The 19,875-nt window shown below is 42.4% G+C and overlaps 2 protein-coding genes and 1 pseudogene across 4 annotated transcripts; all 3 read left to right on the plus strand.

Annotated features, from left to right (window-relative positions):
- Positions 1–245: 245 nt before the first annotated feature.
- On the plus strand, positions 246–2,922 carry LOC133905395 (BTB/POZ domain-containing protein At3g50780-like). Of its 3 annotated transcripts, none has more exons than XM_062347152.1 (3): positions 246–502; positions 843–1,537; positions 1,757–2,922. In XM_062347152.1, exons 2-3 carry the CDS (start codon positions 929–931, stop codon positions 2,687–2,689), a joined length of 1,542 nt encoding a protein of 513 aa, XP_062203136.1. In that variant the 5' UTR covers positions 246–502; positions 843–928; the 3' UTR covers positions 2,690–2,922. The 3 variants fall into 3 exon arrangements, with proteins under 3 accessions (XP_062203136.1, XP_062203137.1, XP_062203135.1); XM_062347153.1 differs by lacking the exon at positions 246–502 and adding an exon at positions 562–748; XM_062347151.1 differs by lacking the exon at positions 246–502 and having other exon boundaries at positions 755–1,537.
- Positions 2,923–4,476: 1,554 nt separating this feature from the next.
- On the plus strand, positions 4,477–10,799 carry LOC133905585 (protein DA1-related 1-like). Its single transcript, XM_062347407.1, is given in 7 exon segments — positions 4,477–4,897; positions 9,270–9,482; positions 9,565–9,590; positions 9,592–9,622; positions 9,721–9,839; positions 10,005–10,063; positions 10,189–10,799. Coding segments are annotated over 6 exon segments (777 nt in total). The 5' UTR covers positions 4,477–4,897; positions 9,270–9,272; the 3' UTR covers positions 10,521–10,799.
- Positions 10,800–11,624: 825 nt separating this feature from the next.
- Positions 11,625–14,836, plus strand: LOC133905584 (uncharacterized; annotated as a pseudogene).
- Positions 14,837–19,875: the final 5,039 nt, after the last annotated feature.

Raw genomic sequence — 19,875 nt, forward strand, 5'->3', positions numbered from 1 at the left:
TTTGAAACAAAAACTAAAAAACCGAACCAAACGTACCGTTAGTTAGCAAGCCTTTGCATGGGCAGAAAATATCCATCCCCTTTTTACCAATATCCATGCGCAGTGCAGTGGAGTGAAGTGCAGTAAATTGGGCCAGCGTCCTTGCAGCTACTGCAGGCCAGGAAGGACGGCACCAACACCCACGCCTGCGTGTTCTCTTCTCGGTTAACCAACCAGGAAGGACCTCAAGGCATTGGATTCGGAGCAACAATATTCTATTACTCCATTGCGTCTACACTACTCTACTCCACTGCTATTACCTTGTGCCTACCAGAATGTACCCAGAGTGGTAGGCAGGACAGAGCAGCAGCCGAAAGCTGAGTGAACCAGGCAAGCCACAGGACACACAGCCAGTGAGTGAGGGAGCAGAGGCGCTTGATCCGTTTCCCTTCCAGTTTGGGCTAGGGTTGTCTGCCTCGCAGGGTCATGGCTTGGTTCTCTCGTTCCTGGGACGATTCCTGAGGTGAAATCTTGTTTCTAACCCTCTGTTTCCGTGCAATTAGTCTACTACTTGTCATTCGAGTGTTTTGTGTCGTGATGTTTGCGCCTTTGCGGCATGTCGTTGTCGAGAACTCGCATTTGCAGTTGTTATTGTTCGGTTGTTCCCAATCTGTAGAACCACCTGAACAGTAGGTGCCAAAAAGGGGATTTTTTCTTCTTCTTCTTCTTCTTCTTCGGGGATGGGTTCGATTGAGGGGCTACAATTTTGGTCCTGTCCTATTGCATCTTGCAACCATGTGTTGTAAAATCGCTTCCGAGTTGTATGGTCTTGCACAGATTTCTCATCTCGCCTACGATTTCAGGCCAGGAAAGTCCAGAGATCGTGCGAGCAACTCGCCTGAGCAGGTCCCAAGAAACCAGATGTGAAGCCGGCCTCCAGCTCGAAGGAATGGAGGGATCGAGGCGGAGGAGGGGTTCGCCGGGGCCGGCGAAGATCCGCACCGTGCCGATCGCCGTCACGCCGGAGGGGTTCTGGTGCTGCCCGTCGCCGGCGGCGCTGCACAAGAGCCTCAAGAACCCGCACCACCACGGCGGCGGCAACAAGCAGCAGCCACAGCAGCAGTACAAGACCCCATCAGCCCCACCGTCCAAAGCTCCCTCAGTCCAGACCGCGCCATCTGTGACCGACGAACCGGCGCCCGCCGACGAGCAGCAGAACCAGTCGGCGACCGAGGCGGCGCCGGATAGGCAGCAAGAACAGCAGCACAAGATCTGCGTCGGGTTCGGGCGGCCGGAGACCAGCGACCTGACGGTAATGCTGTACGGGAAGGAAGGCATCGCCGTCAGGATGAGCGTGCACAGGGATGTTCTCTGTCAAAGCAGCGTCTTTTTCGCCGAGAGGCTCGCCAGCGGCCACGGCGCACCGGCGCCCTGCGTGGAGATCCACGACTGCGACGACGCGGAGATCTACGTGGAGACCGTCGGGCTGATGTACTGCGACGAGGCGAAGCACAGGTTGCTCAAGCAGAGCGTCTCACGGGTTCTGCGCACCATGAAGGTACAAGAACCGTTCAGAAATGGACATTGCAAGTAGAATTTGCAATGCCTTGTGTTTCTGTTTCATTGTCATGTTGCAAATTGAATAATGAGGGGAAATGCACCTGCCATGTGATGCTTGCTATAAGTTCTGAATATTAATGCTCAGAAACGAGCAGTATGCATGCTACTTGTATAGTCTTAGCATGCTGATAATCTGAAAAGGAGGCAAATTTTGCAGGTTGCCGACGTGCTTGGTTTTCATGCAGGTGTTAAGTCATGCTTGGATTATTTGGAAGCTGTCCCTTGGGTCGGTGTGGAAGAAGATAATGTTGTGTCATCGATACGGCATCTTCAGAGCAAGGATTATGGAGTTAGTCCGTTGCTAAAAAGAGTTACATCTGACAATCTGAACTCACCAAGTGCTACTTTAGCAAATATAATGGAGATGGTACTGACGAGCACTGATGATAGGGGGCGTCGGGAAATGAAAGCCTTAGTTCTGAATCTTCTAAAAGACAGCAGTCATTGCACTGATGGATCATCAGACATCTGTTCTGAAATATTGTACAGTTCGTGCCGAGGTTGCTTAAACAGACTCTGGCAACTATTCGCAGAAGCATCTGAAGATTTTTCTGCTAAAGTCACGCGGCAAATAACTCTAGAGACCGATAATCTCTTATGGTTGGTTGAAATATTGGTTAACCAACGAATCTGCGATGATTTTGTGGCGATGTGGACAAGCCAAAGTGAGCTTGCAGTATTACATGCAAAATTGCCGGCTGCCTCTCGTTACACCGTGAGCTGTATCACGGCGAGGCTTTTTGTTGGCATTGGAAAAGGAGAGATGCTTCCTTCCAAGAACATCCGTCTTCTTCTCCTGCAAGTCTGGCTTCAAGCGCTCATTGATGACTACTCATGGTTACAATGCAGCTGCCGGTCGTTTGACAGGAAGCTTGTTGAGGAAGGGATCGGGCAGACGATCCTGACACTTCCTTTGGAAGATCAGCGGTCTATATTACTGTCATGGCTTGGAAAATTCTTGAAGTTAGGCGATAACTGCCCGAATCTGCAACGGGCATTTGAAGTATGGTGGAGACGGACTTTTGTCAGGCCTTATGTCAATCAGGCAGAGGCAGCTAACGTTTTACCATCAGGTAGAAGTTCATCTTGAATTGATAGGGGAAGATTAAATTTAGCTCATCACAGAATCTTTGGGAGTAATCTTTTTCCTGAGGGAACGTCTTGGTCAATCTGACATGAGACTTGGTAAGAATTTTGGTGGCTCGTTTTTTTCCCGTGTAAAGTTTGGATGCGCAGAAATTTGTATTAGACTATGTTTTTAACTTGTGTGTAAAATCAGATGGTTTTCCCTATTTGTTACAAGAAATTCATCATCAACGGATCCTCTCCATTGTGCCTCTTGTGACAATTCATTTCCAAGGTTTATGAAATGTAACTATTGCTTCCCTTTGTTTTGGCCAAATGAAGGGCACTTGCATAGTTGCATGAACTGTCAGTCAGTCAGCACATGGCGAATGAAAATCACGCATGCGCAAGGCCTGAATAGTACAAACCTGGGATATAATCTGCTCTATAAGCTTTGAATATAAAAGGGTACCGACTTCAAATCATCACCTTATCTGACAGTACTCAACCATTGCCTGTATTAGTCTTTATGCTGAGTTAGACTTTCTATATGATAGGTTCATGGATAACCTATGTTGGCAACATAATAGGCGGGTGAGGTTAGTTGAATAGTAAGGAACCAAATAGGTTACTATTTCTTGTGAAATCAAGTAGATTTTACTTGATCATGTTTAAATCGTGAAAAAAAATTGACTAGCAGTATTATTGTCGTAGATGAAGAACACACTGCCATTATCCATAGAAACTGTTCCTTATGCAACCAGGAAGCTAGAGTTGTAAGCAGTGCACTTAGCGAGATAAATTGATAAACTTCTTGGGAAATCAACTCAGCAAGTCAGCTCTAACTCCTTGGGAAATCACATACTGATATTGAGGAAAAAAAACAATTGTCTATCAAAAGATCACTTTCTCATAAGTTGAAAAATAGGTAGTCCAATGCATATCATTTAGAACCTTTCCCATCTTTTTCTCCCCATGAAACATGTGTCGGCCCAAGAAGTCCTGTCAAATCCCCTGGGACTTCCACTGCAAGATGTTCAACCGCCCAGACATGCCAATCCAGATAAGCCCCTACATAATGTTCTGGTTTCAGTTGAAGAGGATGAAACTGACGATGGCATGCGACCATTTGGGGTTTAAAAAGCATATGGCTTTATGCTTTACGCAACTTTGCCATATCAAACATGAATTGCAGGTTGCATGGTCTAGCATATTGCTTTCTTGATATTGGCTAGTTTTATGAACTGTCTTTGTATTGCTTTTGTCGCAAAGATATTAACGCAACGGGGTCGGTGTGCTCAAATAGAGAACACCAAAATGTAATGTTGCACAACTTCCCGCAAGAAGCCATGGTTGTCATGAAAATGACCCCAAAAAAAAAACAGTTCAAACTTATTAATAGAATTGCACTGGCTATTTTTGGGCCTGTTTTGCACCGCTTCTTCACAGCTTCTAGCGAAAGAAGAAGAAGCTGATTTTGCTCCTAAACGGTCTGCTTCTCAGGAGCTTCTCACAAAAGTGCTTCTGGAAACACCCTTCTCCATAACATACCAGCAGAAGCGTAGGAACCCGCTTATCAGGGAAGCGGTGGTGCAGGATGAAAATATATGTATACCTCTAAAGTTGCCTATAATTATCCGTAATTGCTATTTATATACGGAAGAAAATTTTATAAAATCCGATCTCACAGAAAAAACTACTCTCATGTATATCACGTGTCCCTTTTTTCTTTTTAATTGCACGTAACAATGGTTGGATGAGAAAAGACGAGCGTGATCAGATGCGACTCTTTCCTCGCGTGCAGATGCGACTCCTTCGCCCTCTCGCTCTCGTGTCCCGCGGCGTCATCGCCGCTCATCCATCCGTCCGGCTAGACTCTCGCCCGTCTGGCTCCTGCGACGGTGATTAGAGTCTGGTCCCTCGCACTCGTAATGCATCGGCGACGGACCTGGCGACGCCGCGGATCCGGCGGCGGCTACGGCCGTAAAGGTGGCATCCTCGGCCTCTTCCTGTCCCGGTGGGCCGCCCGCATGGGCTCCGGCGTCGCGACGCTCCTCTCCAGGCCGCTCGCTGGTCAGAGCTCCGTCACCGTCTCGCTGAGGTGCTCGCTCAGTAGCCTCGCGTAGCCCATCTCCTCCTGCACGTCAAGCACCTAGACATCTCCGACCTCGAGTCCGACAGCGGCTCCGGGTTCCCGCCTGCCGTCGAAACCTTCCGCGCCAAGGTCCGCCAGGTCGACTGCTTCGCCCGAGTACAATTACTCCATCGCAAGTACGTTCACCGTCCCTTTTTGGACCTGTCCCCATGTGAGATCTCCCCGGCGCTCGCTTCCGACGCACAAATTGCCATGAACAAAAATCTTCGGGCGTAATTTGTGTTTGGAACGTCTCATCCTATATACTTCAGTGGAATCCAAATGGTATTTGTGTCATGACTGGACACCATGAGTATGCTGTGACAGTGTGACTGGACACCATGAGTATGCTGTGGCTGGACATTTAGATTAGTAGCTCAGGAAAGCTGGGGTAAATGAGAGTTCCTAAGGCATTCACATTCTTGCTTATCTGAAAACCGTATGCGACATGCCAAATCCACAACATAACATGAATTTCTCTTTCTTTCCTTTTTCTGTTGTGCCGTTTTCTACAAACTATCAGGTTATACTCAATATCTTGAAGAAGCTTGACAAGGGTGTATAAAGGCAAATATTAGCTGGGTGAATAAGCTCGTCTAAATGATTTAGAACATGTGAAATCTCTTTTTTTTTGTTTAATTTATTTCAGTATTATTACCTGACCATTTCTCTTGCGTTAGATGCAAGTTCTTAAATTTGCCAAGTTGTTTGTTATGATATGTTGCAGAAGTTAAAAAATTTGAAATTGTGTTTCTTACAGGTTTGTATACCTAACATGAGGAGGGCCAAACAACCCACATGGTTTGCCGTAGAGTCCAGAAAGTAATTGTGGAGGTTGCTTGATTATGCATGTACCTAATCATCTTGTGAGCTCATAATATTGTTAGATTATCCGTGCGCAGTTGTTTTGGAAGCGGAGCTCTTCCCAATCATTGAAGCGACCAGTAGTGTATTACATACATCACAAAAGCATTATTATGCAACTTGACATGTCACATATGTCATGAATAAGCACACGATTATGCAACGATGATGAAATATTCTAATTGCCGTGCATCAGGTCACAAAAAACCGTGTTCTTGCAAAAATAAAATAAAATTCTCATAAATGCTGGCACAGGACGTCCACGTTGAACTCCAAAGCATCGATTAACCTTCGGATCATATTGAAGGATTGAGATGGCGACCGAGAGGGAGTGAATAGTGTTTTTTTTTAATTTTTCTCTAAACAAGTTAAAACTTCGTTTTAATAAAATTAAATACGAAATTAAAACTACTCTAAAGCAAGTAACATGTGCAATGCTATATGAGATAAATACAACTAAGATTAACACAAAGCAATATATGAACTTGCAATAAAATAAAGGAAATATGCGAAATAACTGAAAGACGGAGACACGCTAATGTTGTTTCTTAAGTTCGGATCATTGAGAGAATCATACGTCTTCGTTAAGGGGCTCGGTCACACTTGAGTCAGATCTTTTTGAACTTTTTTCCTTCTGAGGTTACACAAAGTACTCATCGGCTTTCTTATGGTATTTCTTCTCTTACAGAGATGAAATCCGGTTGTTGGAGGATGATCTCCCGTATCCTTTCGGATGGCAAGTCGAAGTCTGCCGGTGGTTGAGCACTGATAAATATTGCAGTTGTGTTTCAAGAAGTGCAGGCGAAGGCTCTGGCGGGCTTTCGGTCGGAGGCCGGAGGTTGACCCGCGACGCTGGGGATCAGGATAGGTGAAGATCCCGGTGAACCTTCGGGTGGAGACCGAAGGGTGACCCACGGTGCAGTGCCAGGACTGGCCGAAGGTGCCTAGTGGGCGTCGAAGCCCGCGTAGTCGCTCAGGGTATAGTTGTAATTATTCAGATGTACTTGATGGTACCTTAATGCCCCAGAATATGCCAGGAATGTGGTAGTTGGGGGTGAAACTGTAAATCCTAGCATGGAGTGGTTGAGTACGGGCTATAAATAGGCTGGTACTATAATTGAGGTGACAGAGGAATTAAGATTATATCACCCTCTAAACACGTGTCACACTCTGAAGCCTTCGGCTTCCCCTCCAATCGAAAGGCCTTACTTGTCTGGGGACTTAGGTTCCAACACCGGTATTCACAAACTTTCTCATAGCACACCACAAAAGTATTGGTGGCTCGTGAGCGACTCATAGCCATCTAGGAGTCATCAATCTACAAGAGAAACAATGAGAACACAAAAGCTTCGAAGATGACGCATAGTGCTAAAAGATCAACTTTTGCTTTCTAGCACTCAATCTTTCTTTTCAAATCTCTCTCAAAGAATGGAACACTTTCTTGAAAGAGGAGAGTTGCTTTTTGCTTTGGAGAAAACTCAGATTCGAAATGGCAGGGTGATTGAAGTGGGTGGGGGAAGGGGTGTATAAATAGAACCCTTAAAAAACTAGCCGTTTGACACATTTTCAGCTCACATTGAAAGTTTCAATCCCCACAATCGGAACATCCGATTAGTTCAAAAACATATTTGAACTTCAAAAGCCAACCCAAATTTGGTAAAAACCACGCATCGAAACATCCGATCCAAGAATTAAATCGAAATTGAAAGGTCCATGTTCACAAAAACCGAATGTTCTGACGAACATCCGATGTTGAATTTTAATTCAAGATTGAGAGCCCTATGATTGAGAAAATCGGACTATCCGACCTACATCGGAACTTCCAATGTAAAATCGAAACATCTGATGTTAAATTAAATTCCAACCCGAGAACCCCATGTTCTGAAATTTCAGACTATCCAACTGCATCGGAACTTCCGATATCTGACTTCATTAAGAATGCTTTGACTCGGTGTTCATGTTGTGAACTTGTGTCGCTCTCTAAATTGAGTGTAGATCTTTTTGAGCACTAAGTTCATGACCAAACAACTTCATTGTACCCTTTTTAATAGTACAGCGGTCCTATACTCAATTTCAAAAACAAAATAGTACTTCAAAGAGCAAATCCGCTAGTCATCTTCTTTCTTCAATTTTTGAAGGTCTCCAACATCGGGTTACTTACATCAATGAGACTTTACCTATTCAAATATTCATTGAATACATTAGTCTCTTAATTGTTTGCCGTCAATCATCAAAACTAACATAGGAGGTCTAGATACACTTTCACATATGTGTCATAAAGATAATAAGTATCTTGATTCAGAGACATAGATAATGAACCACAAATCCTTTTACAAAAGTACACTTGATAGACAATAAGGTTTCCGAGGATATATAACATATCATGACGTCACCGTGATGAACGTTTATAGTACTTCTATTACTCTCTTCGGTTATAAATAGGTCGTTTAAAAAAATATTTGATCAAACTTTTTAAACTTTATCTCACCATAGCTTTTAAATATTTAGTTTAGAAACCTTAAATCGTATGGGTATATTTGTCTTGAAATTATTTTTATAATATCATAAATTTTATAAATATATCTCGGGAGTCAACGGAGAACAGCGGAGCACGATCGGAAGGCGATGACAAGCTCGTTTGACAGGTCGCGACACGTCAAGGAAGACTGGAGCGGCTCGGTGACGGCGGGCTTCAACAGCGGACATTCGACGATGATGGAAGTTCAGTGCGGTGGCCGGAAGTCTATGAACATGGGCATGCACTCGGACAGCGTTAGGGAAGCTTGGAACGGCTCGACGACGATGAGGTGGCTAGGCAAAGCTTCAGCGACGCACGAGAGCTCACGGGTGAGGGGAAAACTGAGTGAACTTGGGGGTTTGGGTGCGGTGCGATGCAAGGAGGCTTGGCCAAGGATGGGACTTGGATTTTATAAAGGAAGGAGGTAGGATTGAGCTGGCTGGTGGAGAATAATGACAGCAACGAGGAAATCAGCCCCGTTTCCTTTTCTCTTGCGCTATTTCATTGCGATTTGATCCCGGTGTGATGGCCTTCTTCATTGCAGCGACCGATACTAGAGGAATCGTGGCCTCCATCCTTTACTCGCGCGCGTATTCATTGGGATTGAATCGGGTAGCTGGTGCGGGAGAAAAGGAAGGGAAGGATTCGGTGGGGAGAGGAAGGCGATGACCAGCGGGACCCATAAGGTAGAGAGAGAATAGAAAGAGAGATCAGAGGGAGGGAGAAACGAACGTGGCATAGACCTGCATGGAGAGTTTAGATATGTTTGAACCAGCGTATAATCGAAGTGTTCTAAACATAGCACCTCCGGTTTAACTCTTTTAGACAAAGCAAGGATGAAAGTGTAAGCACGTACTATTCCTAGGCCTGCCTCAATATGGGGGCTGGGCAAAGAGCAGAGTTAGACAGTATTTTTCATAGCTAGCAAGTAATTTCTGTGCCTCTATTGGTTCTTTCAGTTCTTATGCAATTATTCCTTTTCAACTAGTGATACTATGTTCTTATATATTCCTGGTGATATTCCTATGACATTTGTAAGTTGCATTGTGTATCTATGTTCTTATATGTTCCTTCCACCCTGAAATTCAGCCAATGGAGATCAAGTACATAACATTAGATGATGGGAGGAAACTCTGCTTGGAATGTCTCAATTCTACAATAATGGATACTCCAGAATGCCAACACCTTTACATGGATATTCAGGAATTTTTTGAAGGTTTGAACATGAAAGTAGAACAGCAAGTTCCATTACTTTTAGTTGAGAGGCAGGCTCTGAATGAAGCAATGGAAGCTGAGAAAAATGTAAGTGACATGAAATGGTTATTTGATGTGCACAATACTCACATACTCCCAAACTCACGAGTTCTATTTTGCTTTATTTAAGGGACATCACCTTCCTGAAACCAGAGGTCTGTCTTTCTGAGGAGCAAATTGTCAGAGCGGTGAGTTCTTAAAATACTACCACGTTGCTCTGCTAATTTGACTACTGGCATAGGAAACCTTTAAGGTTTGCATGTACTGAGTGATGTAATTCTTCCAGATCTTAAAAAGACCACTGATTGGGCCAGGAAACAGAATCATCGATATGATTACAGGACCATACAAGCTGTCTCAGCCGTGTGAAGTGACTGCAATCCTCATATTATACGGCTTACCAAGGTACATTGTTTTAGCTTTAGTTTTTTCTCTTTTATTGTTTATTAAAGTCATCCTTCAAGAATGATGCTAGTTCCATTTTCAACCTTTGATGTGTCATGAAATCGTGATGTTCTTATGTTTGGACATAGCTAGATACCTCTTCTTATTAATGTAATTGCTACACAGATTGCAAACTGGTTCCATTCTTGCCCACGAGATGATGCATGCATATCTTCGTCTTAAAGGTACATTTATTTATGCTAATAATTTTTTTGGGCTTCACATGCATCCATCACTCTGCACTTCTTTTTTCAAAAAAGGAAAAAGGAATCATTGTTGCACTTACTGTTGACATCATTTCTTTCTGTAGGATACCGAAATCTTAGTCCTGAGGTTGAAGAAGGCATTTGTCAAGTTCTGTCCCACATGTGGCTAGAGTCAGAAATTATCGCTGGTTCTAGCGGCAACGCCGCATCTAGCTCAGCAGCATCGTCGTCCTCGTCTTCAACTCCTACCTCTTCGAAGAAGGGCGCAAAGACTGAATTCGAGAAGAAGCTTGGGGCATTCATCAAGCACCAGATTGAAACAGATTCTTCTGAGGCATATGGAGATGGCTTCAGAGCTGGCAATCGGGCTGTGGAGCGCTATGGCTTGAGACGCACCCTTGATCATATTAAGAGGACAGGGTCTTTCCCGTATTGAAGTAACTGAAGCAAAGAAGGGGGTCCTTTGTGAGGACGGCTGCATATTCTGGAGATCCTTTTTGGTTTAAATTAGACATACAAACACAGACACCGCAAGAGAGAAATAGACTGTAAATTAAGAGAAAGGAACCAAAGAACATTCACCGGTGTGAAAACTTGTAAAATGTTTTCTTATTCGGGAAATAATGCATTAAGTCTTCAGATACACACCATAGGAGAGAAGTAATACATGCAAATGTTCTGAAGATCTTTTTGGTTTAAATTAGACATATACACACCACAGGAGAGAAATAGGTTATAAATTAAGAGGAGAAAGAACCATTCACCGGCGTGAAAATTTGCAAAATGTTTTCTTACTCGGGAAATGATTCATGCAAGTCTTGAGAAAGTACAACTAAAATGAGGAACTGCTTTACTAAGTTATGTAAATCTCTTTTACGTGGATGCTTTCTAATTATCAGTTGTCCCAAAGTTAAGAAGTATTACGATTTGAGAACTAAGCCTAGTTTGAAATCTCATATTTGCTCCTCGTGTGTTTCATTAAGACGAAATTTTTTTGGTATGTGTTGTGTGAGTGCATGTGTAGTGGTGTGAGTGTATGTCTATGAGTTGTACTATTTTATAAAAAAAATTATGTTTCTCGATCGTCAAATGCACGATACAGACCACATGTGATAAAGCTTCACAATTCACCACTCCACTTGCATTTCTGTTGTTTATCATTTTTAAGAAAACAGAAAAAAAAAACAAGACCATGTAAAGTGACAAAAGCACCCTTAGCCTCAGCGGATGTGGATCCAATGTTTGGCTCACCCAAAAACCAAACACGTGTCCTAGAGTTCAAGCACCTCATACGCCCGTGTGAACGGATCGGCACCGACGAGTTTAATGGAAGAGATTAGGGTTTGAAGTTTTGGGGTCCACTGGTGATTCCGGAAGATGATCGGGCCGGTGGTGGCGGCGACACCGACGTCGCAGGTGGCAAGCAGGTGATGAAAACAAAGCGGTTAGCGCGGGTGATAGGTGTGGATCTGATGGTGAGGGAGCAACTAGAGACGAAGGCGAGCGGAGGAGCAAGCAACTCAACACGATGAGGAAGATAGAGTGCGACGGTTTAGCTGGAGGTAGAAGAAATAATTTGGTGCGTCGGATGAAGATTGGACGGACATGTTGATCGAGTGAAGAAAAGGAAAATTTCATGCGGTTGAAATATAGCATCGCCCAAAACCAAAATGGCAAAATCTCTGACCAGCTCAGCTCAGCCCAAAGCCCACGTCCCACGCCACACTCTCGCCGTCGACCCGGCCTTCCGCCGCAAGGAGATCCTCGCCGGCGGCCGGCCGCGCGTGGCCTGCTCCACCTCCACAGCACCGGCGAGAGGACTGTGCCGTGTAGTACGCCCTACTTCCTCCTCCGATCTCGCCCCAAATTCGTTGTGCCGAGCCTCCTCCTCCTGAGCTATGGGAGTGGGGAGCGGGTCGTGCTTGCTCGCCGTGGCGCTTGCCGCCGCTTCGATCTCCAGCGCTGCCACCTCGCTGTTGCCTGAGCAGGTACATGGCACTGGTGCCCGTGGCCTCTGTAAATTTATTTCTGCGCAATATTCTACAGAATTTACGATGTCTTTTTGATTCGGATTTGCCGGAGCTGGGCTCGTGGCGCGCGTTGATGTGTAGGTCGAGGAACTTGCGGAAGGGTTTGGGAAAGCATTCATTTTCTAGCTGCACAGTTGTTAGGTTCAGTGATGTGGTACAAGCAAAAGTAATGCACATCGAATACTGTGAACCATGCCAGTGCTGAACTTAGTGGATGTATAATCTCCTAGCCATTTTGGGTGTGTTTCGCCATTGATAATGTAGTTTAGTTCTAAACTCGGCGAGGAGTGTGTAGTCATCCCAAGTTAGATTTAGAATTACAACTTGTTTGATGTTGGTGTCATGAGGTAATTAACTCTATCTTGTTTGAAAGTTGAGACTACTTCCAGTTGTGAGTTTCGGTGGTGTGGAAGTCATACATGTAGAATACCGTAGTTGTTTGGAAATTGAGATGTACCCTACAAGTTATTTATGTGTTGGATTAACTCCGTCTTTGAGTTGTTTGATGCTTCTCTGGGTAAGTTTTAATTCTAGTACTGGGCAGGCAGGTAGCAGCCAGGAACCCATCAATTGTATGCCCTGCTCTAGGATGTACATTGGTGATGCATATCTCAACACCTTGACGGGCCAGATTGCTCAGCGTCGTGACTTAGCTGATTCTGGTGACTTGTGCAAAGGACTTGCTGATGATGTTGAGGTGGCTACGCTTTCATAATTGCGCCGGCAACTGGTTGGGGAAGGTTCTCACCGCCGTTTAGTCTATCATGTGAAATTTGGTGCCGGTCAAGATGCTATGGTTAATTTCCTTGATGGTTATGATGCCAATCTGGTGATAATTGAAAAGCTCCCGGATGGGGTTTTTGCTGACCTGTTTGAGCTACAGCATTTTGTTGAGCGGAAAAGTGGGATATAACTCTGAGATAGACTGTAAAACTGCATTATTATTTGCATTTTGCTAAGGTTTTTTTTCTAATCTTGTAGTTTTCCTTAATGTTGCTGTTTTTGGAGACACCAACCTTGAACTACCCTCAGCTCTGTCCAATCAGTCAGCTGTTGAGATTCATTTTGATCTAAGGACAAACACATCAACGAACTGTAACCTTGTAATAGACCTCCCTCTCCATGCTAGATACCCGGTAAAGTTCTATCAACTTGAATTATTTTGGTTCCCGCTGTCTGCAATAGAACATTACTTATTATTTTTCACTTTCCTTGTAATCTGCTTGCTATGCACATGCTTTCATATGGAAAATTCTGTATGCAAATAGAACATTCAGGTTTGCCTTCTCAAGTGAGAAATTCAGTTGCATAAATGTTTGAATTATTCAACAACCTTGTAGTGGTTACAGCTGCATTACTTATGTTGAGCCATATTGGTGCACAATCAATAATGGCAAGTATATGCTTGGCACTCCCTTTGACATGTTTTGTGCAGACATTTACCTATAAAATAGAGATCAGCAATCCGGCAATTTTAACAATTTCTGCTGTAGCAAACTAATCATATGTCACCAATGTCCATAGATTTACGCAACTGTTATGGAGCATACCTTGTGCATGCCACCCTAAAAGGTTTCCAGAAAAAATTAAAAAAACATTCCGGCACTTTACTTCTGATGAACTAGATCCTGAAAAAGTAACTTCAAGTGTTTGGTCAACCGAGAGAGACTGGGCAATGAGAACCAGATGATGTATACCAGTAACTAAGCGGCGAAAATAACTATTCATCGTATCTTTGTGTTTTCTAGGTTCTACTTCTTTAAGTTGAGTTCGAGTTTAAAACTTATGCCTGACTGTACATCCCTATATTGTCTAAATTTCATATATCTTGGGAAGTTTTAAAGTTGGGATGCACAAGATATACAACTGAATTATGTGATCAGGCAACTTAGGTCATGAAAAGAAAGTTCTATTAGCATTTGATTTGCTCTTTCTTGGGAATTGTGTGGCGAAATACTTGTATATGAGATACTAATGCTCAACGTGTAGGAGAGATTGGTGATGGTACAAGTAACGACAAAAGAGAAAAAATGTAGAAAGCGATATTTTCTGGCAATGACCATGCTTCCCACTCTGCCACTTTCATGTTCTGTGATGCTGCAAACATGCCAGAAATGGACGTGGTGTTATGAAATAGATACATAGTTTTCATGTTCATCTTCTTTGCTCCTCATTTCTTTTGGAAGGTGGGTGTGCACAATAGTTTAACTTGTTTTAAGATTCTAATGTAGTCCTATTTTAGATCTTATCATGGCTAACTTATGTGCATATTTAGTATAATCAATTGCCAAGCTTTTGTCAAAACAATATACTTATTTGCTTCTTTTCAGAATATTTCTGAAGAAACTCTTAGTGGACAACTGACTGTGATGTTTATTTGTAGCCTCTTGATGCCAGTGGATATGCAACAGTTGAGTTTGCCAGCCCAGATCTGCTCCTACGCTACAGAAAAAAGGAAATTCATTCTGATTCCTGTTTGTGGGTGCTTAAGAGTCTTGACGCTGCACCTGTGGAGAAAGCTTCATGGCGCATACCCTGTGGAGATGAAGCACACATAGGATTTGTATCTAGTATCACGTTTCTTTCAGCCCTTGTTTGTTCCATGTTCATTGTCCTAGCTGCTCAAATTTTTTGATGTCCTAGCAGCTCCAAATTTTTTTATGCAAATACTGAAATGCAAGGCAGGATAGATCATTCTATCTGTTTCAGAAATGTTCTAAAATTTATTTTTCAACATGCGTCCACACATCAGTGCAAATGGCAATCCAGTTCTCTTGTACATCTTCTTAGAGCACGATTAAAGAGGAATCTTTGCAAGTTCCCTAAAAGTGAAGTTGCCAATTTGCAATCACGTAGAGACCAAGTTTTCTCTTTGCGACATAAAAAGGAGTACCAAAAGAAGACCTTTCCCTTCAAGTCAGCTGCAGTTCATGTTCATCAGGCAATCTGGATCAGAAGCTGCAATATTATACCTTGGAAGAAGCCAAGCAGGTGAAGCATCAAGTGCAAGCTATTGTGTAACAATTCCACTTGCCTTATTGTCTTTGCACGCTTACTGGCTGGCAGATTACTCATGCAGTTGTCCCCTGTTTATAATAATCCATGGTGTTTTTGTTCCATTTCAGTTAAGGCAACATGTCAGGTGAGCAGTTTTGTTCTCTCCTGCCTGACAGTCTGGATCTGCTAGAGATAAACCTGATTTAGTTTGTGTTGATAACATGGTTGCAGAGACCCAGGTTGATTTGTAGAAATATTATTATGACCTATTTTTCTGCATCCTTTGCTTCTTCTGAATAGAAAAATGGGCAATGATACATTATTGATTTTATTTTGGTGAGATTCATTACAAGTTTACAGCAAATTTACTAGCTCTGAATTTGGATACCACTTGGCTTCTGTCATAGCTATAAGCTTCTTTATAACTAGAAAAAAGGGAAATGTGTCATGGACACTAAAAGAGTGTGGCTTTGTGTTCAGGTTAGGTTGTGTTTTATTTTTGTTTAGGACACTGCAAATTTGTGGTTTTGTTTTATTTTTGTTTAGGACACTGCAAATTTGTGGTTTTGTTTGTAGAACACTAGAGGAGATAAAAAGACCGTTATGCCTTTAGCTTCACAATATTCTCTCCACGCATAGATTTTAATTCATCCTAAAATTTTACAGAATGATGCAATGCTATAGTTTCCATCCGTGCGATTATTTTTCCAGATTTTCCACGGAAATTTTGCAGAATGAAGGTAAGAGCATAATGATCTTTTGCCCCTACTAGTATCCTATGAACAAAATCACAAATCTGCAGTGTTCTACAACTAAAATCGAACATAACAGTGTTCTAGAGATAAAAGTCACGCTCTCTCCTTTTCTTTTTTAGTATAGGAGGCTACAGAGACGCCGTTGGTGCCAGCGTAGGGGATCAACCCAGGTCGCCGGTTCGGGAGAGAGCCCAAGAAACCACTACGGCTCAGCTCGCTCTAGTCACGCTCTCTTGCTGTCCTAGAGACAAACTTTTAAAATATATATATATATATATATATATATATATATATATATAGGAAAACTAGTATGTACTCCTGGGTGTATGTACTCCCACCTCTCATATACCACTTTTACATGTGTGTTATACTTCTCATATACCACCTCTCATATATATATATATATATATATAAATTGGGCTTGTGGACGATCTCTCACGGCCACGGAAAAAAGTGGCATTCTTTTTTTTTTTCTCCGAGAAAGTGATAATTGTTTATTTGTTATTCTATTCTACATGTATAGGCTCAGATCGTATATTATTTTTAGCAGCAGTTATTGTTTTTTTTAAATGGTAACTGAATAATTATCTCAAAACAAATGAGTGGTTTTGTACTTGCCTTGTTGTCTCGATTAAGTCTCGCATCACACTAATCTCCACGTCAAGTTCTTCCATTTACTCGCCTAATAGTGAAAGCCGTCGTTGTTTCTCTCCTCGTGGCTGACGGAGACCCGTGGCTGTCCTTGTTGTGTGGTCTGAATCTGATCGGCTCCTTTTTTTTTTCTTTTCCCGGACAATGCCAGGCACGTGTGAGTGGCACGGTTCGACCACGAAAGGCATGAATAGCCGTGGAAGGTTGGCGTGTGCGGAAATTGGAATATTGTTACTCCCTTCTATTAAAAATATTTTTTGACATCGTACGATTTTTTATGCTTAATTTTAACCATTATTTTAAATTAAAATATATTTATAAAATCTAATAAATTTACAATATGAAAGTATTTTTTAACATAATCTGCATATATAATTTTCATGTTACGAACTCAAATATTTTAAAAGTCATTGATGATTAAAGTTTTAAAAGTTGATAAAATATTATCTAAAATATAATGTATTTATAATCCAGTGGGGTATGCCTCTAGAAACATTATATGTATCTGTTAGTTAGGTGGTGCAAATCAGTTGTACAATTGATGCTGACGTGTGAGAGTAGGGTGTACTTAGATAGCTGTTATATCTTAATTAAGATAGTATATTTCTCAATGTTATGACTAGAATGATTCTTCATATAGGAAATAGAAGTACTAGCTTTTGAAGAGGAAAGACGAATAGTTAGTACTTAAGTCAGCTTAGTACATCTCTCCTCTGTGAGTTATGCGGAATTATGAATAGCAGGACATGCATATATTTTGAATGTGCTCTCTCTATTAAGAAATAGTAGCTACCTATAACCATTGGAGATATCCTAACGGTGAATATAAGAGTGGATATAGGCTAGAAGACAAAAGTAATACCACATAGATAAACAAACTATGTATTGTAAAAAAAACCCTAAAGACTCTCGAGGTTTCCCTAAACGTTTTCATTGCAGTAACTAAATTTGTTCAGACAACACTCTTTTAAGACATTGCTAAGACACCAATGTTTATAAAGGGTACCGACTTGCATAACATGGCTAACATCGACTTTATGCCGAATACCCAATAAGGAGGTAAATGTTATTTAAAACAACACACTTCCTAAATTTCAGATGCCTGAATTTTAGGCATCTGCGATCAGCCGATTGTTTGGCAACGACTTTCGAGCTTAAAAGAGATCTTGGGGAGGGAGGTCGGCCCTGTGAAGGAGGCGGGTACAGGGGCGGAGCGGCGAGGTAGTAGAGGACGGCTGGTGGGTTAGTGTGGCGATGGGTGGAGCCGGCGAATCCGACGATGGGAGCGCCGCCAGAGATAGATAAAGGCGGGCCGGAGGTCGAGGAGCGATCAAGAGGTTGAAGATGACCTTTTGACCATTCGATCATGATGGGATGGCTCAGATTTGTTACATGATTTTTTTTTTTAAAAAAACAGGTGATGGAAAAACAGCATCACCCTTGAATAAAAAAGCCTATTCATACATCATTTATAACAGAAGAGATGCTATGAAAAACCCAAGGAGCACCCAAACTTTGTGTCCACTATATAATTTAGTACTAGCTAAGTGCTCATGCATTGCAACGAAAATATAAATATTAGACGTAGTAACATCAAGCCCAAACTCAAGGTATGAAGATGTGAATGCATAATAGGAGTGACACCGAACGAATAAGTCGGGAGCGATGCCGTAGTTTGATTTTAGATGAGATCCGAAAAATGAAGAGATTATTTGATAATTTCTCTCCTAATTTGTTTATTTATTTTTATTAGTAAAACGGGTCCTATATCCGTACCTGTTAAAGAGATGTGAGGCTGAAGGACGATGATGGATGGTAAAAGTGGATAAATTATTTGAATTTTAGAATTATTTTATTAGATGGGAGGATAATAGAGGAAAGAGGTGATGTGAGAACTAACTTGTATTTTATATATTAGAAATAGAAAAAATGCACCATTATCTAATGGTGCGGTGAAATCCGAATGTTAGACAAAATTTGTATGTCGCAAACATGCGCCCTCCCTCCGGCAGGGAGGGGAGGGGAGGGGAGGGAAGTCATGCCAACGACGGACCTCCCGATTCCTTCTCGTGGCCCCAGCGGCAACTCGCCCTCGCCTCGCTGTGAGGTAGTCCACGGGGCCCACCCACCCCGAGGGCGAACACACGCGACATGAGCACACACCACCCCAGCATTTGACGAGAAAGGGGGAGGATCAAAAGGAGCCCAACACGTTTCCATCGTGATTGCATTGTCCTCCCCTCCCCTGCACTGATCCCACAGTGCCCTAACACTGCCACCACCAACCCCACGTGCCGCCACCAGCGAGATCGATCGCGCTCGCTCTCGCCCGGCCCTTCGAATTTGGTTTACCCACTCGCGATCCCACACGCTGGTGATCCGATCGCTCATGGCATGTTGATTCATTCGGTGCTTAGTCCCTCGCATGATCGAACCCGCCGCGACTGTGAGATGGGGTGGTGAGTAGCGTGTGACTGGTTATTGTATCTAGACCACCAGGTAAGTGATAAGTGTTTTGGTGATTAATGACAACCATATCATTGTGAGTAACAAATATGTTTTGAAGGGTATCAAAATTTTTAGTTCACAAAAATGATCGAGTATTCTTGGTTCCTAATTTGATTATATGGACGATCAAAGGACTAAATATGGATTATTCTTATGTTTTGTTTACACACTCTGCGCGTACTAAACATTCAAGTTGGTTAGGAATGACGGACTCTTAATTAAGGGTGCTTTCCTAATCGGGGTGTGCATGCTAAACTACTCTGTGCATTAGTTGCGTCCTTTTTTTAGGATGAGGGTGTATGTCTGCTCTCTGAAATAGATTCTATCCCATGCTTTTGATTGTATTTTTACTTTTAAATTATATACAATTATTGATAGTTCGTTAGATAGTAGAGACACTTCGAAGAATTTAAAAAATCTCTTATAACCGTTTATTTCCTAACATCATAAGTATCATTGTTATCTGAAAATGATGCAATTCAAATAGCACAACACGGCCAACTTATGGTCTAGCTGATGGGTCAAATTGCTCAATACCAACAGATTGCACGTGTTGAGAAACAACATCAGTTTTGTTACATTGCACGTTATGTTCCTAGTCGATATATCTTCAAGGCATTACGAGCGGATGTGTCGTGAATACTACCATTCTTAGGATGTAGAATAATCGTGATAGAGATCTTGCTTTCTAGCTGTAATCGGTCCTAAGCTAGTCACATCATGGCAAAAAGATCAATTTTGTCGCTTTGCATGCTACATTTATGATTAATACATCTTCGAGACATCATTGTATGAATATGTCATTAATAATATATGTCATTAATAATATATGCCATACGTTGCAAAATAG

The sequence above is a fragment of the Phragmites australis genome, chromosome 22, assembly GCF_958298935.1.
Source record: "Phragmites australis chromosome 22, lpPhrAust1.1, whole genome shotgun sequence".
Classification (NCBI taxonomy): Eukaryota; Viridiplantae; Streptophyta; class Magnoliopsida; order Poales; family Poaceae; genus Phragmites; species Phragmites australis.

Coding starts and splice junctions, on each gene's coding strand:
- LOC133905395 (XM_062347151.1), top strand. CDS start 803: ATGGTCTTGCACAGATTTCTCATCTCGCCTACGATTTCAGGCCAGGAA. Junction 1,538..1,756: donor GGGTTCTGCGCACCATGAAG/GTACAAGAACCG, acceptor CAAATTTTGCAG/GTTGCCGACGTGCTTGGTTT.